This window comes from Pseudophryne corroboree, chromosome 9 (assembly GCF_028390025.1).
Source record: "Pseudophryne corroboree isolate aPseCor3 chromosome 9, aPseCor3.hap2, whole genome shotgun sequence".
NCBI lineage: Eukaryota > Metazoa > Chordata > Amphibia > Anura > Myobatrachidae > Pseudophryne > Pseudophryne corroboree.
In genome coordinates, this window is record NC_086452.1 from 425,024,378 (window position 1) to 425,044,034 (window position 19,657).

General features: G+C 49.4%; 1 protein-coding gene across 4 annotated transcripts in view; it reads right to left on the bottom strand.

Moving 5' to 3' along the window:
- Positions 1-19,657, bottom strand: part of IL17RC (interleukin 17 receptor C) — a 176,510-nt gene that overhangs the window by 28,585 nt on the left and 128,268 nt on the right. For 3 of the 4 annotated variants that reach the window (XM_063940951.1, XM_063940949.1, XM_063940952.1), the window contains exons 7-12: positions 12,681-12,725; positions 8,434-8,564; positions 8,255-8,314; positions 7,203-7,260; positions 4,009-4,187; positions 2,613-2,663 (exon numbers count right to left, since the gene is read on the bottom strand). In XM_063940951.1, coding sequence (XP_063797021.1) covers positions 2,613-2,663; positions 4,009-4,187; positions 7,203-7,260; positions 8,255-8,314; positions 8,434-8,564; positions 12,681-12,725 — 524 coding nt within the window. The remainder of the gene's footprint in view (positions 1-2,612; positions 2,664-4,008; positions 4,188-7,202; positions 7,261-8,254; positions 8,315-8,433; positions 8,565-12,680; positions 12,726-19,657) is intronic. The other variant, XM_063940950.1, reaches the window with a different exon arrangement.

Below are 19,657 nucleotides of genomic sequence, written 5' to 3' on the forward strand. Positions count from 1 at the left end.
TCCCTAGAGAGTGACATCACCATTACAGGCAATTTCTCCGCCTCCTCACCAACATCGTCCTCATACATGTCGACACACACGTACCGACACACAGCACACACACCGGGAATGCTCTGACAGAGGACAGGACCCACTAGCCCTTTGGGGAGACAGAGGGAGAGTCTGCCAGCACACACCAAAAACGCTATAATTATATAGGGACAACCTTATATAAGTGTTTCTCCCTTATAGCATCTTTTATATATATACAATATCGCCAAAATCAGTGCCCCCCCTCTCTGTTTTAACCCTGTTTCTGTAGTGCAGTGCAGGGGAGAGCCTGGGAGCCTTCTCTCCAGCTTTTCTGTGAGAGAAAATGGCGCTGTGTGCTGAGGAGATAGGCCCCGCCCCTTTTTCGGCGGGCTCGTCTCCCGCTATTTTTGAAGTTAGGCAGGGGTTAAATATCTCCATATAGCCTCTGTGGGCTATATGTGAGGTATTTTTTGCCTCTAATAAGGTTTTTATTTGCCTCTCAGAGCGCCCCCCCCAGCGCTCTGCACCCTCAGTGACTGTTGTGTGAAGTGTGCTGAGAGGAAAATGGCGCACAGCTGCAGTGCTGTGCGCTACCTTTATGAAGACTCAGGAGTCTTCAGCCGCCGATTTTGGACCTCTTCTCTCTTCAGCGTCTGCAAGGGGGCCGGCGGCGCGGCTCCGGTGACCATCCAGGCTGTACCTGTGATCGTCCCTCTGGAGCTAGTGTCCAGTAGCCAAGCAGCAAATCCACTCTGCACGCAGGTGAGTTCACTACTTCTCCCCTAAGTCCCTCGTTGCAGTGATCCTGTTGCCAGCAGGACTCACTGTAAAGTAAAAAACCTAAGCTAAACTTTCTCTAAGCAGCTCTTTAGGAGAGCCACCTAGATTGCACCCTTCTCGTTCGGGCACAAAATCTAACTGGAGTCTGGAGGAGGGTCATAGGGGGAGGAGCCAGTGCACACCACCTGATCTGGTAAAAGCTTTACTTTTTTGTGCCCTGTCTCCTGCGGAGCCGCTATTCCCCATGGTCCTTTCAGGAACCCCAGCATCCACTTAGGACGATAGAGAAACCATGTTGCACTACAGGTGGGGCAGATGTAACATGTGCAGAGAGAGTTAGATTTGGGTTGGGTGTGTGCAAACTGAAATCTAAATCGCAGGGCAGAAATTAAGCAGCCAGTATTTACCCTGCACAGAAACAATATAACCCACCCAAATCTAAATCTCTCTGCACATGTTATATCTGCCCCACCTGCAGTGCTACATGGTTTGGCCCAATTGCTAACTTTTTTGGTTTGCTAACAAACCTGAATAACCCTAGACTACAGTATATTCTCTCTTAAGTATTTCCTTATGGTATTATATTGCATCCAAATACTGTAGTGGGATGTGGTTAATATACCGTCTATCGGATCCCAAAATTCGCAATACCGGAGCCAGAATGCTGACCGCAGCCCCGTATTCCCACTCGTGGGGTGGGTCCACGCCACCCCCGAGTGGGAATATAACCTGTAGACCGGGCCTAAAGCGTGGCGAGTGCAACGAGCCCGCGAGGTAACCTGCTGCCTTGCTGACGGTCATAGTGACAGCCGTCATCCCGTCATCTGGTCACCTGTATGTATTCCAAATAGCTACAACACATCTCCACTCTATCTCCATGCCTTTTCTACACGGTCAAGTCACATTATTATGACCATTTCCTACATTTAACATCTGGAGCGCATAGCCCATGAAGTATGTCACATGTCGTGCGCTGGCTTGGTGGGTATATAAGGTGTGCGACAGGCCGTCTGTACACATATCACTCGTGGCTTTCGGGCCAAGGGTGGCAGTATTTCTGACACAGCGCAGTATGTGAACTATTCGTGTGCTGCTGTGGTGAAGGTGTATCGTGACTGGACAAATGGCACCATTGTGAATAACCGACGTGGAAACTGCGGAGCACCACGTGCCATTGATGTGAGTGGTGAACTCCGGCTACGAAGGTGCGTGAGGGCTGACCGTCACGCTACAGTGGAGCAGGTCACCGTCAAAATAAACCTGGGGGCTACTAGACGTGTGTCTAAAATGACAGTTCAGGCCGTCTAGCTGCTGTCCGCGCTGCACACGGCGGTTACTCTGGCTATTAGCTGGTGGCCATAATAATGTGACTTGACCGTGTATATAACCGTGGAACAGTACATAGCATGTATGTGACCATGTCTGAGGTAAACCAAGGCAATTCTAAGCTTCTAAGGAGAAAGGACCTGCAGTAGGCAAATGTGAAATATGGGCCAATAATCTCAAATGATATACTGTATGCATAAATATTACCGGGCAGAGTCATTTTTCAAACCCTTTTATTTAAATTCCCCCCAAAAACAGCATAGATGCAGCTCATATCAGCCATGTTTTTTCGCAAAGTAGGACTAAACATCAGCGCTATGGTTTGCCGCCGCTGAAACACCTTTAAACTAAAGCCTCAAATCACTGTGGACACAGAATAATCATCACAGTACCCATAATCTGGGTAGAAACCACTGTATACTTAGTGTATAGGATTCTTTCCAATCCAAATACTGCATGTGGTGACAATTGGCCTGGCAAGCTGCCGGACATACCTGGACACAGATGGATGGGTCTACCAGCTCCAACTCAATAGCTTCCTTTTGCTGTTAAGAAACAAAGTGACGTTCAGGTGACACAAAATGCAATGTAACAATATTAAACACTGTATAAGTGCATTATGTGGCAATATCTAACTTTATCAGGCATGCAACAATCTGGGTTTAGCCAAGTTTAGCAGAATATTAATTATGCTTGATGTTAACTGTGCAGGTATCGTATTTATTGCCCAAAGGATCTTAGGAGCAGAATCAATTAGCTGTGGGGATTATCACACGGCTGTAGGTCCGGGTTTTAACGAACGCGGCTAATTGAATCTTCCCCTACAATTCTGTGAAATGTTCTATTTGGAATTAGACCAGAAACACTACTATATTGTGGCCAGCCTCCAGTAACTGTGCAGATATTGCTGCGTTCCATTTGCACTATGTATTTGTATTTAATTAAAATTTACAGTTTATTGAAAAAGAAGTTTGAATATTTGTACGACTAAAACCTACAAGACTTTATTATCTCTTCGAAATAGGACGCATTATTATATTGTGTACAAATAGGGTAATGCGACTCTCACTCTAAACGAGCCCCCTAATCGGAAAATTATTATGCTTGCAAGTATCAACAACGTACGCTAGCAACAGATAATAGTAGCAAGAAAAGCTGGCGTACCCTCCTCTCCTCTCCAATCCTCACTTTACCATGAGCAAAAAAGTTTCCCAAGTAATACAGTCCGATAAAGAAAAGACTGAAGTGTAGTTGGCACTGAACTGGCCATGTGCCACAGAGACCCAATCAGGTGCCTTCTTCATTCCTCAAACCCCTAACACAGATAACTACAGCCAGCACACCGGAGCAGGGCTCAGAGGGGTTCACTACGGCTGGCCGGCGGTCGGGCTCCCGGCGACCAGCATCCCGGCGCCGGGAGCCCGACCGCTGGCTTACCGACAGTTTGGCGAGCGCAAATGAGCCCCTTGCGGGCTCGCTGCGCTCGCCACGCTACGGGCACGGTGGCGCGCTACGCGCGCCACACTATTTTATTCTCCCTCTATGGGGGTCGTGGACCCCCACGAGGGAAAATAAGTGTCGGTATGCCGGCTGTCGGGCTCCCGGCGCCGGTATACTGAGCGCCGGGAGCCCGACCGCCGGCAAACAGAAGACCACCCGCTCAGAGGGTGTAAACGTGGAGAGTGGTGGTTCCGGCATGTCTTCAGTTTGAGGAGCAGCAGAACCACTTTCCAAGAGGAACAGGTTTGGTAATTTTCTGGATTCTTGGTGTACACTCTATACCACTGGCCTCTATCGCAAGACCGCCAAACTGCCCTCTATCGCAAGACCGACAAAATCACACCGCTTCACAGAACTCATAATTACATGTACCGTGGTTGGGGAGATTACCTCATTCATAAACGTTTTCCTGGAGTGCGGAATCTCTGTGCACTTTGAATGGTCGCTGGATCTCCAGCACAGTGAAAATTCAGCCGTTACATTACAAGGAGCAGACAGTTCGTAGAACAATTTATTATCCTCCAGTGTCACTGTGAGGCTACTTCTACGCAGCGTTAGCTCTTCCGAATCTGGAACGTAAAAAAAAAAGCAGCAAGTGAAATGGAATACAAAAAACACAAAACAAGATTCACATACTGTTTTTCAGTAAACCTGTGCTGACAAATGCACATTAGGGCAGGAGTTCGGGTCAAGTCTTATATTCCTGTAAAATATACTTATTGTGTTTTTTCACCAGATGAAGACAAAAAGTGACGCCTCCCGTTTTCTGGGAGGGGAGAGCCAGGGGTAAGCATGTCACCACGCAGACTTCCTGGGCTCGCAGCCTCCGCTTCCGTCAGTCAGCTGAGTACGCTGGAGCTTCCTCAGCTGGCCCTATGCATGGAACATCGGTGGTCATTCCGAGTTGTTCGCTCAGTAATTTTCTTCGCATCGCATCGATTTTCCGCTAATTGCGCATGCGCAATGTTCGCACTGCGACTGCGCCAAGTAAATTTGCTATGAAGATTGGTATTTTACTCACGGCATTACGAGGTTTTTTCTTCGTACTGGAGATCGGAGTGTGATTGACAGGAAGTGGGTGTTTCTGGGCGGAAACTGGCCGTTTTATGGGTGTGTGTGAAAAAACGCTACCGTTTCTGGGAAAAACGCGGGAGTGGCTGGAGAAACGGAGGAGTGTCTGGGCGAACTCTGGGTGTGTTTGTGACGTCAAACCAGGAACGACAAGCACTGAACTGATCGCACTGGAAGAGTAAGTCTCGAGCTACTCAGAAACTGCACAGAGATGTCTTTTCGCAATATTGCGAATATTTCGTACACAATTTTGATAAGCTAAGATTCACTCCCAGTAGGCGGCGGCTTAGCGTGTGCAAAGCTGCTAAAAGCAGCTTGCGAGCGAACAACTCGGAATGACCACCACCGTGACTAATGGTTCGCGATGTTGGTTCCCAGCTTGTGATGTCGGACGCAGTGCTGGGATCACAGCTACATGCAGGAGGCGTCTCTTCTACTGAGATGTCTCCTGCATGTCCCTCCTTATAATACAAGCTTTGCATTTTCATCCATCTCTGATATATGGGCAGTACGGATGGTGTAAGGGTTAGCATTACTGCCTCACAGCACTGAGATCATGGGTTCAATTCCCACCATGGCCCTAACTGTGTGGAGTTTGTATATTCTCCCCGTACTTGCAAGGATTTGCTCTGGATGCTCCGGTTTCCTCCCACAATCCAAAAATATACTGGTAGGTTAATTGGCTACCAACAAAATTAACCCTAGTATGAATGTGTGTGTGTGTACATGTGATAGGGAATATAGATTGTAAGCTCCACTGGGGCAGGGACTGATGTGAATGGCCAAATATTCTCTGTAAAGCGCTGCGGAATATGTGTGCGCTATATAAAAAATTGGTAATAAATATATACAGTCCTCACTTACGATAGAAACAAATGACTTCTCTCTCTGGGCCTAATTCAGACCTGATCGGTGCTGTGCGTTTTTGCACAGCTGCCGATTAGGTCTGAACTGCGCATGCGCCGGCGCCTACGGCTGTCTCAGCCCTGCGATCGCCTCTGCCTGATTGACAGGCAGTCGCGGGGCGGGCCTTTGGCATTCGGCCCCCGTTTAGGGGGCGGAGTCTGAGGCACAGGCGTACCCGGACCGTTGGGGGGGTGGGGCACGGCGGCTGCGTGCGACCCTCACAGCACCGAGTAGCTCCAGCTCATCGTTGTGTGATGCTTTTGTACTTGTGCGGGGGAGTTGGGCCTGACATGCAGGGCGTCCCCCCGCATGTCTGTGTGACTGATCGAAGATGTGCTACGATCAGGTCTGAGTTAGGCCTTCTATGGGGTAAATTTACTAAGGTGGGAGATTTTTAGAACTGGTGATGTTGCCCATAGCAACCAATCAGATTATATCTATTATCTGCTAGAAGCAGCTAGATAAATGGTAAGTAGAATCTGATTGGTTGCCATGGGCAACATCACCAGTTCTAAAAATCTCCCACCTTAGTAAATTTACCCCTATGTCTATGTCAGGTAGTGTGGATTGAAGATAATAGTATAGCAATCTCAGCGACATTTGTGCAACGGCAGTTATTTATCGAATACGATAAATAGTCACTGCAATGGTAAGCTGGGTACACACTTGTTCGATCCCCGGCTGATCGGGTAAAACGCTCCTGATCAGTCAGACTGTGTGTGAGGTGAGGGGTAGTGGCGGCTCCTCTATAGGGATCAGGAAGCTGCATGTGCAGCACATATATTGTGACCTCTCTGTCCCGACCGCTGCAGGAGCGTTATAAGCCATTTATCGGGTAACGCTCCTGAATTGGTGCTGCATACACAACGATACATTCAATGGCCGTTCACCTGATATCGGTAGAGCGGGCCGACGATTGTATAGGTGTGTACCCAGCTTTAAGGCCCATATAGACGGGCCGATGCAGGAGAGATGTGTGCTGAGCGAACTGCTCAGCACACATCTCTCCCGTCGCTCAGCACAGCGCGATCTGTGCTGAGCGTGCGGGGGGAGACGGGGGGCCGCTCACTTCACCCAGCGGGTGAAGTGAGCGACCAGCCAGATTGGCCTGCACGGCAGGCCAATCTAGCAGCAGCGATAGCGTTGCGCGGGGCTGCGCATCGCTATCGCTGTGGGGGGTACACACGAGCGATAATGCTGAAATTCTAAGCAATCTAGTCAGATTGCTTAGAATATCACTCGGTGTGTACCCCCCTTAAGCCTATTTCCCTCAGTACCGAGATCATTAATCTTATATTCTTAAAGAGACAAAACCCTTCTCCTTTATGTCCAGTGAGAACTGTTGAGCCTCTCTGAATGACTTGCACAGCAGCAGTACTAGGCCAATTCCCACTACAACAGGGATACCACAAGTATGGAGCACCTCCTTGCTATAAAGGAAACCAACTCTATGGAACTCACTATGGAGGGGGGTGGGACACACTATTTCCCTTAGTGTGATGTAATCTAATATTTGATTGGTTCAGGTGGCTCAGTGGACATCTGGACCATTTGCACCATGTTATTCTACAAGAAACTGACAACAAAATAATTTCAAATCTACTTACAGTTTGTGAACGGACACCGTAAGGTTCTGACAGCATCATGCCAAAAAGAATAATAAGCCTGGGGAAAAAAATACAAAATTATGTTTTGTGACTTGTGAAATATTATATTGAAATAAATAACATTGAAAAATAAAGGTGTCTTGTATCAAACTAAGGGGCCTGTTTATTAAAAAAAAATGTGTTCATTATTATTCCTTATCGTTGCATATCGCGGCAATAAGCAATCATTATTCCACATCATTCATAAAATGGCATCAGCCAGTGTGGCAAAGTTTGGTAAACAGAGACCACAGGCCCTATCAAGAATAATGGGGACTGCGATCTGCCCCCTTATTTAGCCTAATGCTAGAGATATCTCTGAAATCTGTGTTTGGCTCTTATTTCCGCATGTTATTTAGGTAAAAGGGGTTTAATAAAGGCGCTTGAGTCTTTATAGTGTTGGAAAATACAACAAAAATGTATATAGATGGTATTAGAACATGTACATAAAAGAATTGATTGAAATAAACTGCAAGTGACTTAAAGGGGTCTATTTACTAAGCCTTGGACGAAGATAAAGTACCAGCCAATCAGCTTCTAACTGCCATGTTACAGGCTGGGTTTGAAAAATGACAGTTAGGAGCTGATTGACTGGTACTTTATCTCTATCCACTTTATCTCCAACCAAGGCTTGGTACATCTCCCCTTAATGCATATAAAAGGAAATAAAATCCTAAAATTCTGAATCTATTATATAAATTATTTATAAAATATATTTACAAGCAGGGCCAGAACAGCCATCTGGGACATGCCCTAAGTGCCAATGGCCTTGATGGGCTGTTCCAACTACCTGAAAGCTTGGTCGAGTAGCTCCACCCCTCGGTGCTCTGGTCGGCCACGAGGCCACACCCCTGTGACTCGAGGCATGCACCATGACACATGGCTATGCCCCTTTCCCCTGCACCCCCACAGTTCCCAATGCCATATGCTATTTATAGTAATAAAAGATACTGCATTGGTAGAATAACTGATTCTGCAATATGATAAATTGACTCCCAAATAAAATCACTTACCTGAAAACATAAACAAGGGACAATGTCTGATTTTGGAAAACTATAACGCTGGTTTCTACTCTGTAATAAATATAAAGAAATAATAATTATGTATCTTACCCAACAATTTATATAATAAATATATAGGCTACTTACTGTATAGGTTTAAATATAATTCTGTGCATTGAAGCAATACTCACTAGAATAATGGCAGTACCATTTGCGTTGAATACGGAGTTATAAAATCGCCTTAATGTGACATTCAGATCGTCTGTAGCGTTGGTTATACCTATAGAAATCGGATCACCAACAACCATGTTCATAGTGGGAGCTGAAAGAAGAGAAAAATAACATCTTAATATACTATAGTAAGGAATAATACAGCTCCCTGCTTGTTGTAGGCTATATGTTATTGGGCCTCATTTGCAGTGTCTAATTTTCTATGATGTTGCCTATGCACATATGCCTCTAAGTTTCCATCAAAGTGTGTGGGTTGGTGGTGCAAAAGGGTAACATTTGTGGACGTGTGTACGTTGGGCAGAACAGATGGGAGGTGTTGGGCAGTACGGATGAGAGGTATTGGGCAGTACAAATGGGAGGTGTTGGGCAGTACCGTGGGAGGTGGTGGGCAGTACGGATGGGAGGTGTTGGGAAGTATGGAATAGGCAGACCAGTGATTCTAGTTTTACAGTACAAAACAGGGGGTATATTTACAAAGATTCGTGTTTTGGCCGTTTTGAAGGGTGTTTGAACTCGAATGGTATCTGGTGCATTTTACTGCAACTTTTTGAATCCTGATACGGTCATTCACTAAGCTGCCGAGTTTTGCTCAATCGTTTTTTCCGATGTCGATGTGATTCGTAATATCAGGCAGTGTTTTACGGGAGTGATGAGTAAAACACTGCCTGACAAAACACAAGGAATCCCGTCCGGATCTGTGAGATCCGTGCAGGGCTTCATTGTGTAGCTTAAAAAGTTGATTAAAATCTTAAAAATTCTGAAAAAAATTGCGTGGGGTCCCCCCTCCTAAGCACAACCAGCCTCGGCTCTTTGAGCCGGTCCTGGTAAAAAAAATATGGGGGAAAAATGACAGGGGTTCCCCCATATTTAATCAACCAGCACCGGGCTCTGCGCCTGGTTCCAAAAATACGGGGGACAAAAAGCGTAGGGGTCCCCCGTATTTTTGAAACCAGCACCGGGCTCCACTAGCCAGGTACATAATGCCACAGCCGGGGGACACTTTTATACTGGTCCCTGCGGCCCTGGCATTACATACCCAACTAGTCACCCCTGGCCGGGGTACCCTGGAGGAGTGGGAACCCCTTAAATCAAGGGTTCCCCCCCCTCCAGCCACCCAAGGGTGAAGCCCGAGGCTGTCCCCCCCATCCAAGGGCGGCGGATGGGGGGCTGATAGCCTTGTGAAAAAATGTGAATATTGTTTTTAGTAGCAGTACTACAAGTCCCAGCAAGCCTCCCCCGCAAGCTGGTACTTGGAGAACCACAAGTACCAGCATGCGGTGGAAAACCGGGCCCGCTGGTACCTGTAGTACTACTACTAAAAAAATACCCCCCAAAAAACAGGACACACACACCGTGAAAGTATAAGTTTATAACATACATGCACACCTCCATACACACATACTTACCTATGTTCCCACGAGGCTCGGTCCTCTTCTCCATGTAGAATCCTCGGGGTACCTGTGAAAAAAATTATACTCACATAATCCAGTGTAGAATCAGACCTTTGTATAATCCACGTACTTGGCAAAATAATAAAACGGAAACCCGACCACGCACTGAAAGGGGTCCCATGTTTACACATGGGACCCCTTTCCCCGACTGCCGGGACCCCCCCTGACTCCTATCAAAGAGGGTCCCTTCAGCCAATCAGGGAGCGCCACGTCGTGGCACTCTCCTGATTGGCTGTGTGCTCCTGTAGTGTCTGTCAGGCAGCACATGGCACAGATACAATGTAGCGCCTATGCGCTCCATTGTAGCCAATGGTGGGAACTTTGCGGTCAGCGGTGAGGTTACTTTCGGTCAACCGCTGACCGCAAAGTTCCCACCATTGGCTACAATGGAGCGCATAGGCGCTACATTGTATCACTGCCGTGTGCTGCCTGACAGACACTACAGGAGCACACAGCCAATCAGGAGGGTGCCACGACGTGGCGCTCCCTGATTGGCAGAAGGGACCCTCTTTGACAGGAGTCAGGGGGGGTCCTGGCAGTCGGGGAAAGGGGTCCCATGTGTAAACATGGGACCCCTTTCAGTGCGTGGTCGGGTTTCCGTTTTATTATTTTGCCAAGTACGTGGATTATACAAAGGTCTGATTCTACACTGGATTATGTGAGTATAATTTTTTTCACAGGTACCCCGAGGATTCTACATGGAGAAGAGGACCGAGCCTCGTGGGAACATAGGTAAGTATGTGTGTATGGAGGTGTGCATGTATGTAATAAACTTATACTGTCACGGTGTGTGTGTGTCCTGTTTTTTTGGGGGTATTTTTTTAGTAGTAGTACTACAGGTACCAGCGGGCCCGGTTTTCCACCACATGCTGGTACTTGTGGTTCTCCAAGTACCAGCTTGCGGGGAGGCTTGCTGGGATTTGTAGTACTGCTACTAAAAACAATATTCACATTTTTACACAAGGCTATCAGCCCCCCATCCGCCGCCCTTGGATGGGGGGGGACAGCCTCGGGCTTCACCCCTGACCCTTGGGTGGCTGGAGGGGGGGGAACCCTTGATTTAAGGGGTTCCCACTCCTCCAGGGTACCCCGGCCAGGGGTGACTAGTTGGGTATGTAATGCCAGGGCCGCAGGGACCAGTATAAAAGTGTCCCCCGGCTGTGGCATTATGTACCTGGCTAGTGGAGCCCGGTGCTGGTTTCAAAAATACGGGGGACCCCTACGCTTTTTGTCCCCCGTATTTTTGGAACCAGGACCAGGTGCAGAGCCCGGTGCTGGTTGATTAAATATGGGGGAACCCCTGTCATTTTCCCCCCCATATTTTTTCAACCAGGACCGGCTCAAAGAGCCCGAGGCTGGTTATGCTTAGGAGGGGGGACCCCACGCAATTTTTTTTACCAGTTTTTACACTAAACAGACCCTTTCCCATAGATAACCATGCACAGATCTCACTGATCCGTGCATGGTTATCCAAACTCGACTGGAAAAAGCAGGTCTATTTTTTTGCTGCTTTTTTTAACGAAACGAAAAAAAACAGACCCGCACTTGAGCACTAGTGAATTCCCGTATTCTATGAAATAACAGCCGCGTTTGACCGATGGTCTATTCATTCGTATTTCTGAACGTTGTCATTCAAACCATTACGAATAGTCCAAACACTGCCGAGATTGGTGCTTAGTGAATTCCCGGATTGGGACTTAGAAAAAAAACACAAATCGGACAAACTCGGATTTTTAGTAAATACTGGCCCAGGACTTCAATCACATTATTTAATTTTTTTAGAAGCTTTAGTAAATCTACCCCTGGGTCTGCTTACAGTTTTCGCTTCTACAGTAGTTTGTGGAGGCGATTCCTGAAAGAGAATAAGGGGTAAATTTACTAATGAGCGATTTGACATGTAGGGGTATATTCAATTAGAGTCGGATCCATTCCGACATGCAGTTGTCGGAATGGATCCGAGAACCCCTATTCAATGGACGGCCAAATCCGACTGTCGGATTTTGCTGTACACAGGGTCCTGTCCTGCCGCTGCTGTCAGCGGCTGCGCCAACAGCAGCGGCCAGGGGTGCAGATGGCGGCGGCCGTGAGCGGGATCAGCGGCCGGCAGGAGGAACTGACTGCGGGGGGATATGTCTGGGGAGGCGCTGCAGGGAGAGAGGTGCCTGGCCGGGGAATGGCCAGGCACCTCTCTCCCTGCAGCGCCTCCCCCTGCCGCCGCAGACATGTCTCCCCGCAGCCAGCTCCCCCCGCCGGCCGTCGATCTCAGCTCTCCTGGCCGCCCGCAGCACCGCTTCTCTCCTCACCTCAATCCGAATTGTTTTCAAGTCGGATTGAGTTTGTCGGAAAGGGGGCCAATACCTGTCGGATTTGGCCCCATTTCTGACAGAAGTACGTGGATCGGCCGCTATTCCGCTGATCCACGTGTTTTCCTTGTCGGAAAAAAACAGCTCCTATTGAATAGGTCGGAACCCCTTCCGACCTATTTCTGTCGGAAGCTGCCGTCTTTCCGACAGCTTACCCCCGCCGCTGTCCCGCTCACGCTCGCCACCATCTGCATCCCTGCCCGCTGCTGTCAGCGCATCCGCAGCCGCTGAAAGCAGCGTCCGGACAGGAGCCTGCGCACGGCCAAATCCGACAGTCGGATTTGGCCGTCCATTGAATAAGGGTTGTCGGATCCATTCCGACAACTGCATGTTGGAATGGATCTGACTCTTATTGAATATACCCCATAGACTCTGGCATCCTCAGTTGTTTACCTTGACACTCCAGCACGTTCTCGTCTGGGTCCAGCTCTGTGCACTCTGTGGAGATTATTAGGTAACAGATGTTAGCGAAGCATCGAACACAGTGGCGTCATGAGGGGGGTGCGGCCACCACCCGGGTGTAACCCTTCAATGGGGTGACACCAAATAGAGCCCTGCACTCCCAGCTGCACCCTGATCCCATCCAAAGACCTGACAGACACATGTCAGCAGCGACGTCCACACCTCCTCCTCCCCGGCACTAAGTGCTGCAGGCGCCAGGCTCAATAGGAGCTCACCCCGCGCTCCGCTGCTTTCTGCGCCTGTCAACAGCTGACAGGCAGCGGCAAGCTAGGTGACAGCACAGGACGGGGCACTGACTGTCAGCACGATCCCACTGGCCGGGTCTTCAGACTCTTCACTCCGAGTCCCCTCCCCTCAGAGGCGCGACTCCCATCAGCGCTATGTGGGGCAAGGCGGAGGGCAGCTATTTACAAGCTGGCGAATGCTGGCATTGCTGAGGGGCAGGACTGATTGAAGTGGCCGGCGGCAGGTACAGCTGAGAAGTGTGGGGGTTACAGGAAGTACAGTGTCACTGTGTACAGGGGCCACGCTGGTGCGGATGATCGCGGCTGCAGGCAGATGTCTGTGAGGAGGAAGCAGCCCAGGGCTGGGATCATCAGTGCCAGTGGCCCCCACTGGCAGCATTTTATCTTTACATCCAGGTTGTAGTTACCAGCATGGGGGTTGTGTGCCCCCCTCCCCCGCTCTCCAGTCACAGCAGCCTCACAGGGCATTCACTTCAACCTCTCCCGACTAGTTTAGTAGTTTCCTCTCTTCAGTATTTACTGCACTGCATGTTGCCCCGCCCCCAGGTCTCCTGCTGCTCCTCTGTTCTCCTTCTCCTGCTTCTTCTAGCTCCCACAAGTTTCCCAGGTATGCTTCATTCCCCTATATCCCCAGGTGTGCCTCTTTCCCCTGTATCCCCAGGTGTGCCTCTTTCCCCTGTATCCCCAGGTGTGCCTCTTTCCCCTGTATCCCTATGTGTGCTTCTTTCCCCTGTATCCATGTGTGCCTCTTTCCCCTATATCCCCAGGTGTGCCTCTTTCCCCTATATCCCCAGGTGTGCCTCTTTCCCCTGTATCCCAAGGTGTGCCTCTTTCCCCTACAGGGGAAAGAAGCACACATAGGGATACAGGGGAAAGAGGCACACCTGGGGGCCTCTTTCCCCTGTATCCCTATGTGTGCTTCTTTCCCCTGTATCCATGTGTGCCTCTTTCCCCTGTATCCCCAGGTGTGCCTCTTTCCCCTATATCCCCAGGTGTGCCTCTTTCCCCTTTATCCACATGTGTGCCTCTTTCCCCTGTATCCCTATGTGTGCTTCTTTCCCCTGTATCCATGTGTGCCTCTTTCTCCTGTATCCCCAAGGGTGCCTCTTTCCCCTATATCCCCAGGTGTGCCTCTTTCCCCTGAATCCCCAGGTGTTCCCCTGTATCCCCAGGCGTGCCTCTTTCCCCTATATCCCCAGGCGTGCCTCTTTCCCCTGTATCCCCAGGCGTGCCTCTTTCCCCTGTATCTCCATGTGTGCCTCTTTCCCCTGTATCCCCAGGTGTGCCTCTTTCCCCTGTATCCCCAGGTGTGCCTCTTTCCCCTGTATCCCCAGGTGTGCCTCTTTCCCCTGTATCCCCAGGTGTGCCTCTTTCCCCTGTGTCCATGTGTGCCTCTTTCCCCTGTATCCATGTGTACCTCTTCCCCCTGTATCCCCAGGTGTGCCTCTTTCCCCTGTATCCCCAAGGGTGCCTCTTTCCCCTATATCCCCATGTGTGCCTCTTTCCCCTGTATCCCCATGTGTGCCTCTTTCCCCTGTATCCCCATGTGTGCCTCCTTCCCCTGTATACCCATGTGTGCCTCTTTCCCCTGTATCCCCATGTGTGCCTCTTTCCCCTGTATCCCCATGTGTGCCTCCTTCCCCTGTATACCCATGTGTTACTCTTTCCCTATGTCCCCATGTGTGCCTCTGCTCCTACTCACCCAAGTGAACCTTTCACCTATATCAGCTGTGTTTTTGTCACCCCTCCGTCTGTGCCTCTGCCCCTCAACCCTTCTATGCCTCATTCCCCTTTCCCATAAGTGCCTCGCTCACTTTCCTATATACTGTACAGTCTGTATATCTTTGGTATTTTCCCCATCTGTGTCTCTGATACGGCGAGGGTGCGATCACAACTGCACTGCTCTATTTGCCTTACGATCGCACCCCCGCCAACTCAAAATCATATATTCCCGCCTGCAACAAGAAGACTCCGCCGCGGCTCAGTTTTGATCGCATCCCCTCCCCCCCCCCCGCTGGAAGAGGAGGACTCCGCTGCGGCCGGGTCTGAACGTCATCACGCCGCCGGGACTCTAGGAGGGAGAAGTGTGAGGATGCTCTTGCGGCTTGCTATTCTCCTCACCCACGCCAGCCACATTCTGCACACTGCCGCCGCCCACGTCCTCCGCTACCCAGGGCCTTCAACTCCGCACCGCCGCCAACTACACCCCCTTCCACTGCTCATCTCAGGTACTCTTACCCTGCTTCCCTATGTCCCTGTCCCTCTCTCTGTCACTGTCCCCGCTGTCAATCTCCCTGGCCCTGAATTGTGGATCATACTGTGTGGCATATGTGAATTTTGTCTTCATCTACTGTATGTTGCGTAATGTGATTTTCGGCTCATTCTGTGTGCTATAATGTGAATTTCTGCTCATACCGTGTGCTATACTGTGATTTTCAGCTCATTCTGTGTGCAATAATGTGATTTTCAGCTCATTCTGTGTGCAATAATGTGATTTTCAGCTCATTCTGTGTGCAATAATGTGATTTTCAGCTCATTCTGTGTGCTATAATTTGAATTTTGTGTCATACCGTGTGCTATAATGTGAATTTCGGCTCATTCAGTGTGCTACAATGTGATTTTCGGCTCATTCAGTGTGCTATAATGTGAATTTCGGCTCATACTGTGTGCTATAATGTGAATTTCGGCTCATACTGTGTGGTATAACGTCACCCGGCTCCATAGCAGTGCATGCTAATATGGATGAGATTGTCCATATTGGCCTGCATGCATAAGTGACCAAGCACCAATGATGAACGAGTGCGGGGCCGCACATCATTCATCGCTGGTGCCTACATACTGAATGATATGAACTAGTTCTCGTTCATTAATAAACGAGAACGTTCATATCGTGCAGTTATATCGCCTATTGTGTAGGGCCCATTAGCTGTTTATGGACCTAATTCTGGTCGCATTTAATTTTAGCAATAATCGCAATCGAGCAATTTTTGCAAAAATATGCCACGGTAACTGTGCATGCAATCAAAGTGCGTTTGCATCCCTGAAGGATGCACTTTCATTGACAGCGGCGGGCAGTGCCGTAACTATGTGTGTGTCAGGTGTGTCTGGCACACAGCGCAGTCGCCCTGAGGACGCAATGGCCCCCATTCCCTAAAGTCAGCAGCTTGTAATGAGTCAAATTGACTCATTACAAGCCGCCTGTGCCGGAGGAGGAGAGGAGCAGCAGCGGGAGCAGCGGAGAAGAAAGAGGAGGTGGAGGGAAGGAGCCGCAGCAGCGCTATGTAATTGCAGCTGTCCCTCTCATTCCACATAGGCTGGCCGCCGCTGCTGTGAATGCTGGGATGCGCTTCCCTCATCCCAGCACACACAGCAGCGGCGGCCAGCCAATGCGGAAGGACAGGGACAGCTGCAGCGGCACTGCCACCAATTACATAGCGCTGCTGCGGCTCCCTCCCTACTCCCCCTCCCTCCTCTTCCTTCTCCCCTGCACCTGGAGCTGCCAGCACCGAGGAGCCTGACTGACTGAGCCAGCAGAGAATTGGTAAGTATAATCTATTCTGTCTGCCGTAATGTGTAAAAAGGGGGATGCTGTCTGCCGTAATGTGTAAAAAGGGGGACGCTGTCTGCCGTAATGTGTAAAAAGGGGGACGCTGTCTGCCGTAATGTGTAAAAAGGGGGACGCTGTCTGCCGTGATGAGTAAAAAGGGGATGCTGTCTGCCGTAATGTGTAAAAAGGGGGACGCTGTCTGCCGTAATGTGTAAAAAGGGGGATGCTGTCTGCCGTGAAAAGAGGGACGCTGTCTGCCGTAATGTGTAAAAAGGGGGACGCTGTCTGCCGTAATGTGTAAAAAGGGGGACGCTGTCTGCCGTAATGTGTAAAAAGGGGGAAGCTGTCTGCCGTGAAAAGGGGGACGCTGTCTGCCGTAATGTGTAAAAAGGGCATGCTGTCTGCCATAATGTGTAAAAAGGGGGACGCTGTCTGCCGTAATGTGTAAAAAGGGGGACGCTGTCTGCCGTAATGTGTAAAAAGGGGCTCTACCTGGTGTAGTGGCGCTACTGTGCGGCGTAATTTGAATAATGGAGACTACTGTGCACCGTAATATGAATCGTTATTATTTTGTGGCCACACCCCTTCCCCATGAAGCCATGCCCCTATATTTTTTGCGCGCGCCTACAGCGCGCCCTGCCCCTATTTTGCATACAGGTTGGCGCCAATGCCCTATCTTGCACACAGCACTAGAATGTCTAGTTACGCCACTGGCGGCAGGCATTGGGGGCCGGCGTAGCTGCGAAAGGGGGTCAGAGCTTTTTTGGGGCGGCTACATGACATCACACGCGCCCACTGCAACCCAAAAATTGGCGGTGCATCGCCTGCATACGCAGCCTAGCTACGTCTGCAGGGGGTCATCCTTAGTTTCTGCTTTAGCGATGGGATCTCAGTTATTTTGCGATCGCATCGCTGGATGCCAATTAGCATGCTGGACGGACCCCAGCATGCTACAGAAACGATTGCAGATACTGCTTTTTAGCAGAATATGCAAACCAACCTGATTAGGGTCCTATGTCACTACTATTGCCATCGCATTCAGTGATATACAGGAATTCTGATTTACAAGTAAAACTAGTACAAAAACATTACTAAGGATGTGTGTGGTGTGATATGGGAGGAAGTCTATGGGGGGGTGACACCATGAGTTACCACACTGGGTGACACCAACCCTAGTGACGCCTCTGATCGAACATATTCATTAGTGCTGTACAACAGAGGACAACTACACACAGTGACACACATCAAACTGATGCACAGTTACACAGCTCACATTTATACAGATTGCAGCCTAAACTCACCGGGAATTATGGGAGACATCTTAAGGCACTTACCCATTTTTTTCTCTCTCTCTCTCTACATCCTCACCACCCTCTACTGCTTCTCTCATTTTGGAGAAGTGATATCCCTATTTATGTGGAGCTTTTCTCCATATATTCCCTCATTGAAGGCATTTTTAATATGAATCACGTCATACAAATGGACAGTTTTGTTGGGGGATTATGGACCGACAGACAGGGCAAGCAAGACAGAACACAAAAATATCTGTTTTTTTGGTGGGTGAGGGGAGGGGTGTAGCTTTACATTCTTTAAATAGGATTTTAAATACCTGCCGGTAAATCCTTTTCTCATAGTCCATAAGGGATATTGGGGACAGATTAGTACGATGGGGTATAGACGGGTCAAAAGGAGCCAGTGCACTTTAAATTTCTTCAACTGGGTGTGCTGGCTCCTCCCCTCTATGCCTCCTCCTACAGGTCAGTTATAGGTAAAACAGTGCCCGAAGGTGAATGGTATACTTGAGAGAAGGAACATTACAACAATAAGTGTGGTGAGATTACACACCAGCACAGCAAAACATAACCTGGCCAGCAACGGCTGGCAACAGTAACAGCAACAGCTGAACAGGTAATACCTAAGAGAGAACCTACAGAAAGTCACCGCACAGAGGCGGGCGCCCAATATCCCTTATGGACTATGAGAAAAGGATTTACCAGTAGGTATTTAAAATCCTATTTTCTCTAGCATCCATAAGGGATATTGGGGACAGGTTAGTACGATGGGGATGTCCCAAAGCTTCCAGAATGGGCGGGAATGTGCTGAGACATCTGCAACACCTCCTGCCCAAACTGGGTATCCTCTTTGGCCAGGGTATCAAACTTGTAGAACTTCACAAAGGTGTTCTTCCCCGACCAGGTAGCAGCTCCGCATAGTTGTAGGGCCAAGACTCCATGGGCAGCCGGGGCAGTCAAGATTGCTCTCACTATTTAATGTATGATCCGCTTGAGCGCTCTTGGGTTCAACGGAATCGGAGGAAACAGGTAGACCAGCTGGTAAGGCCAAGGAGATGTCAGCGCATCCACTGCGCTTGCCTGAAGGTCCCTGGTTCGTGAGCAATAGCAGCAAAGCTTCTTGTTGAGGCGAGAGGCCATCAAGTCGATCTGTGGGTATGTCCACCTGTCGATGATCTGTTGAAACACCTGAGGGTGTAGTCCCCACTCCCCCGGGTGGAGGTCGTGGCGACTCAGGAAGTCTGCTTCCCATTTGGCCACTCCTGGAATGAAGATCGCGGACAGTGCTCTTGCATTTCTTTCTGCCCAGAGGAGTATTCTTGACACTTCTTGCATGCAGGCCCTGCTTTTTGTCCCTCCTTGTCGATTGATGTACGCCACGTCCGTGGCGTTGTCCGACTGAATCTGGTTCGCCCGATCTCGGAGTAGAGGGGAGGCCTGAATCAGAGCATTGTAAATGGCCCAAAGTTCCAGGATGTTGATCGGAAGGAGGGCCTCTTGGGCAGACTACCTGCCCTGGAACTGCGCCCCCTGAGTGACAGTTCCCCATCCTCTCAGACTCGCATCTGTCGTGAGGAGGATCCAATCCTGAACCTCAAAGCATCGACCTTCCAGCAGGTTGGAAAACTGTAGCCACCACAGGAGTGAAGTCCTGGCCTGGGGTGACAGCCAAATCATCCGGTGCATCTGAAGATGGGAACCGGACCATTTGTTCAGGATGTCCAATTGTAACGGTCTGGCATGAAACCTTCCGAACTAAATTGCCTCGTACGAGGCCACCATCTTTCCCAACAATTTTATGCAAAGATGAATGGAGACTCAAGC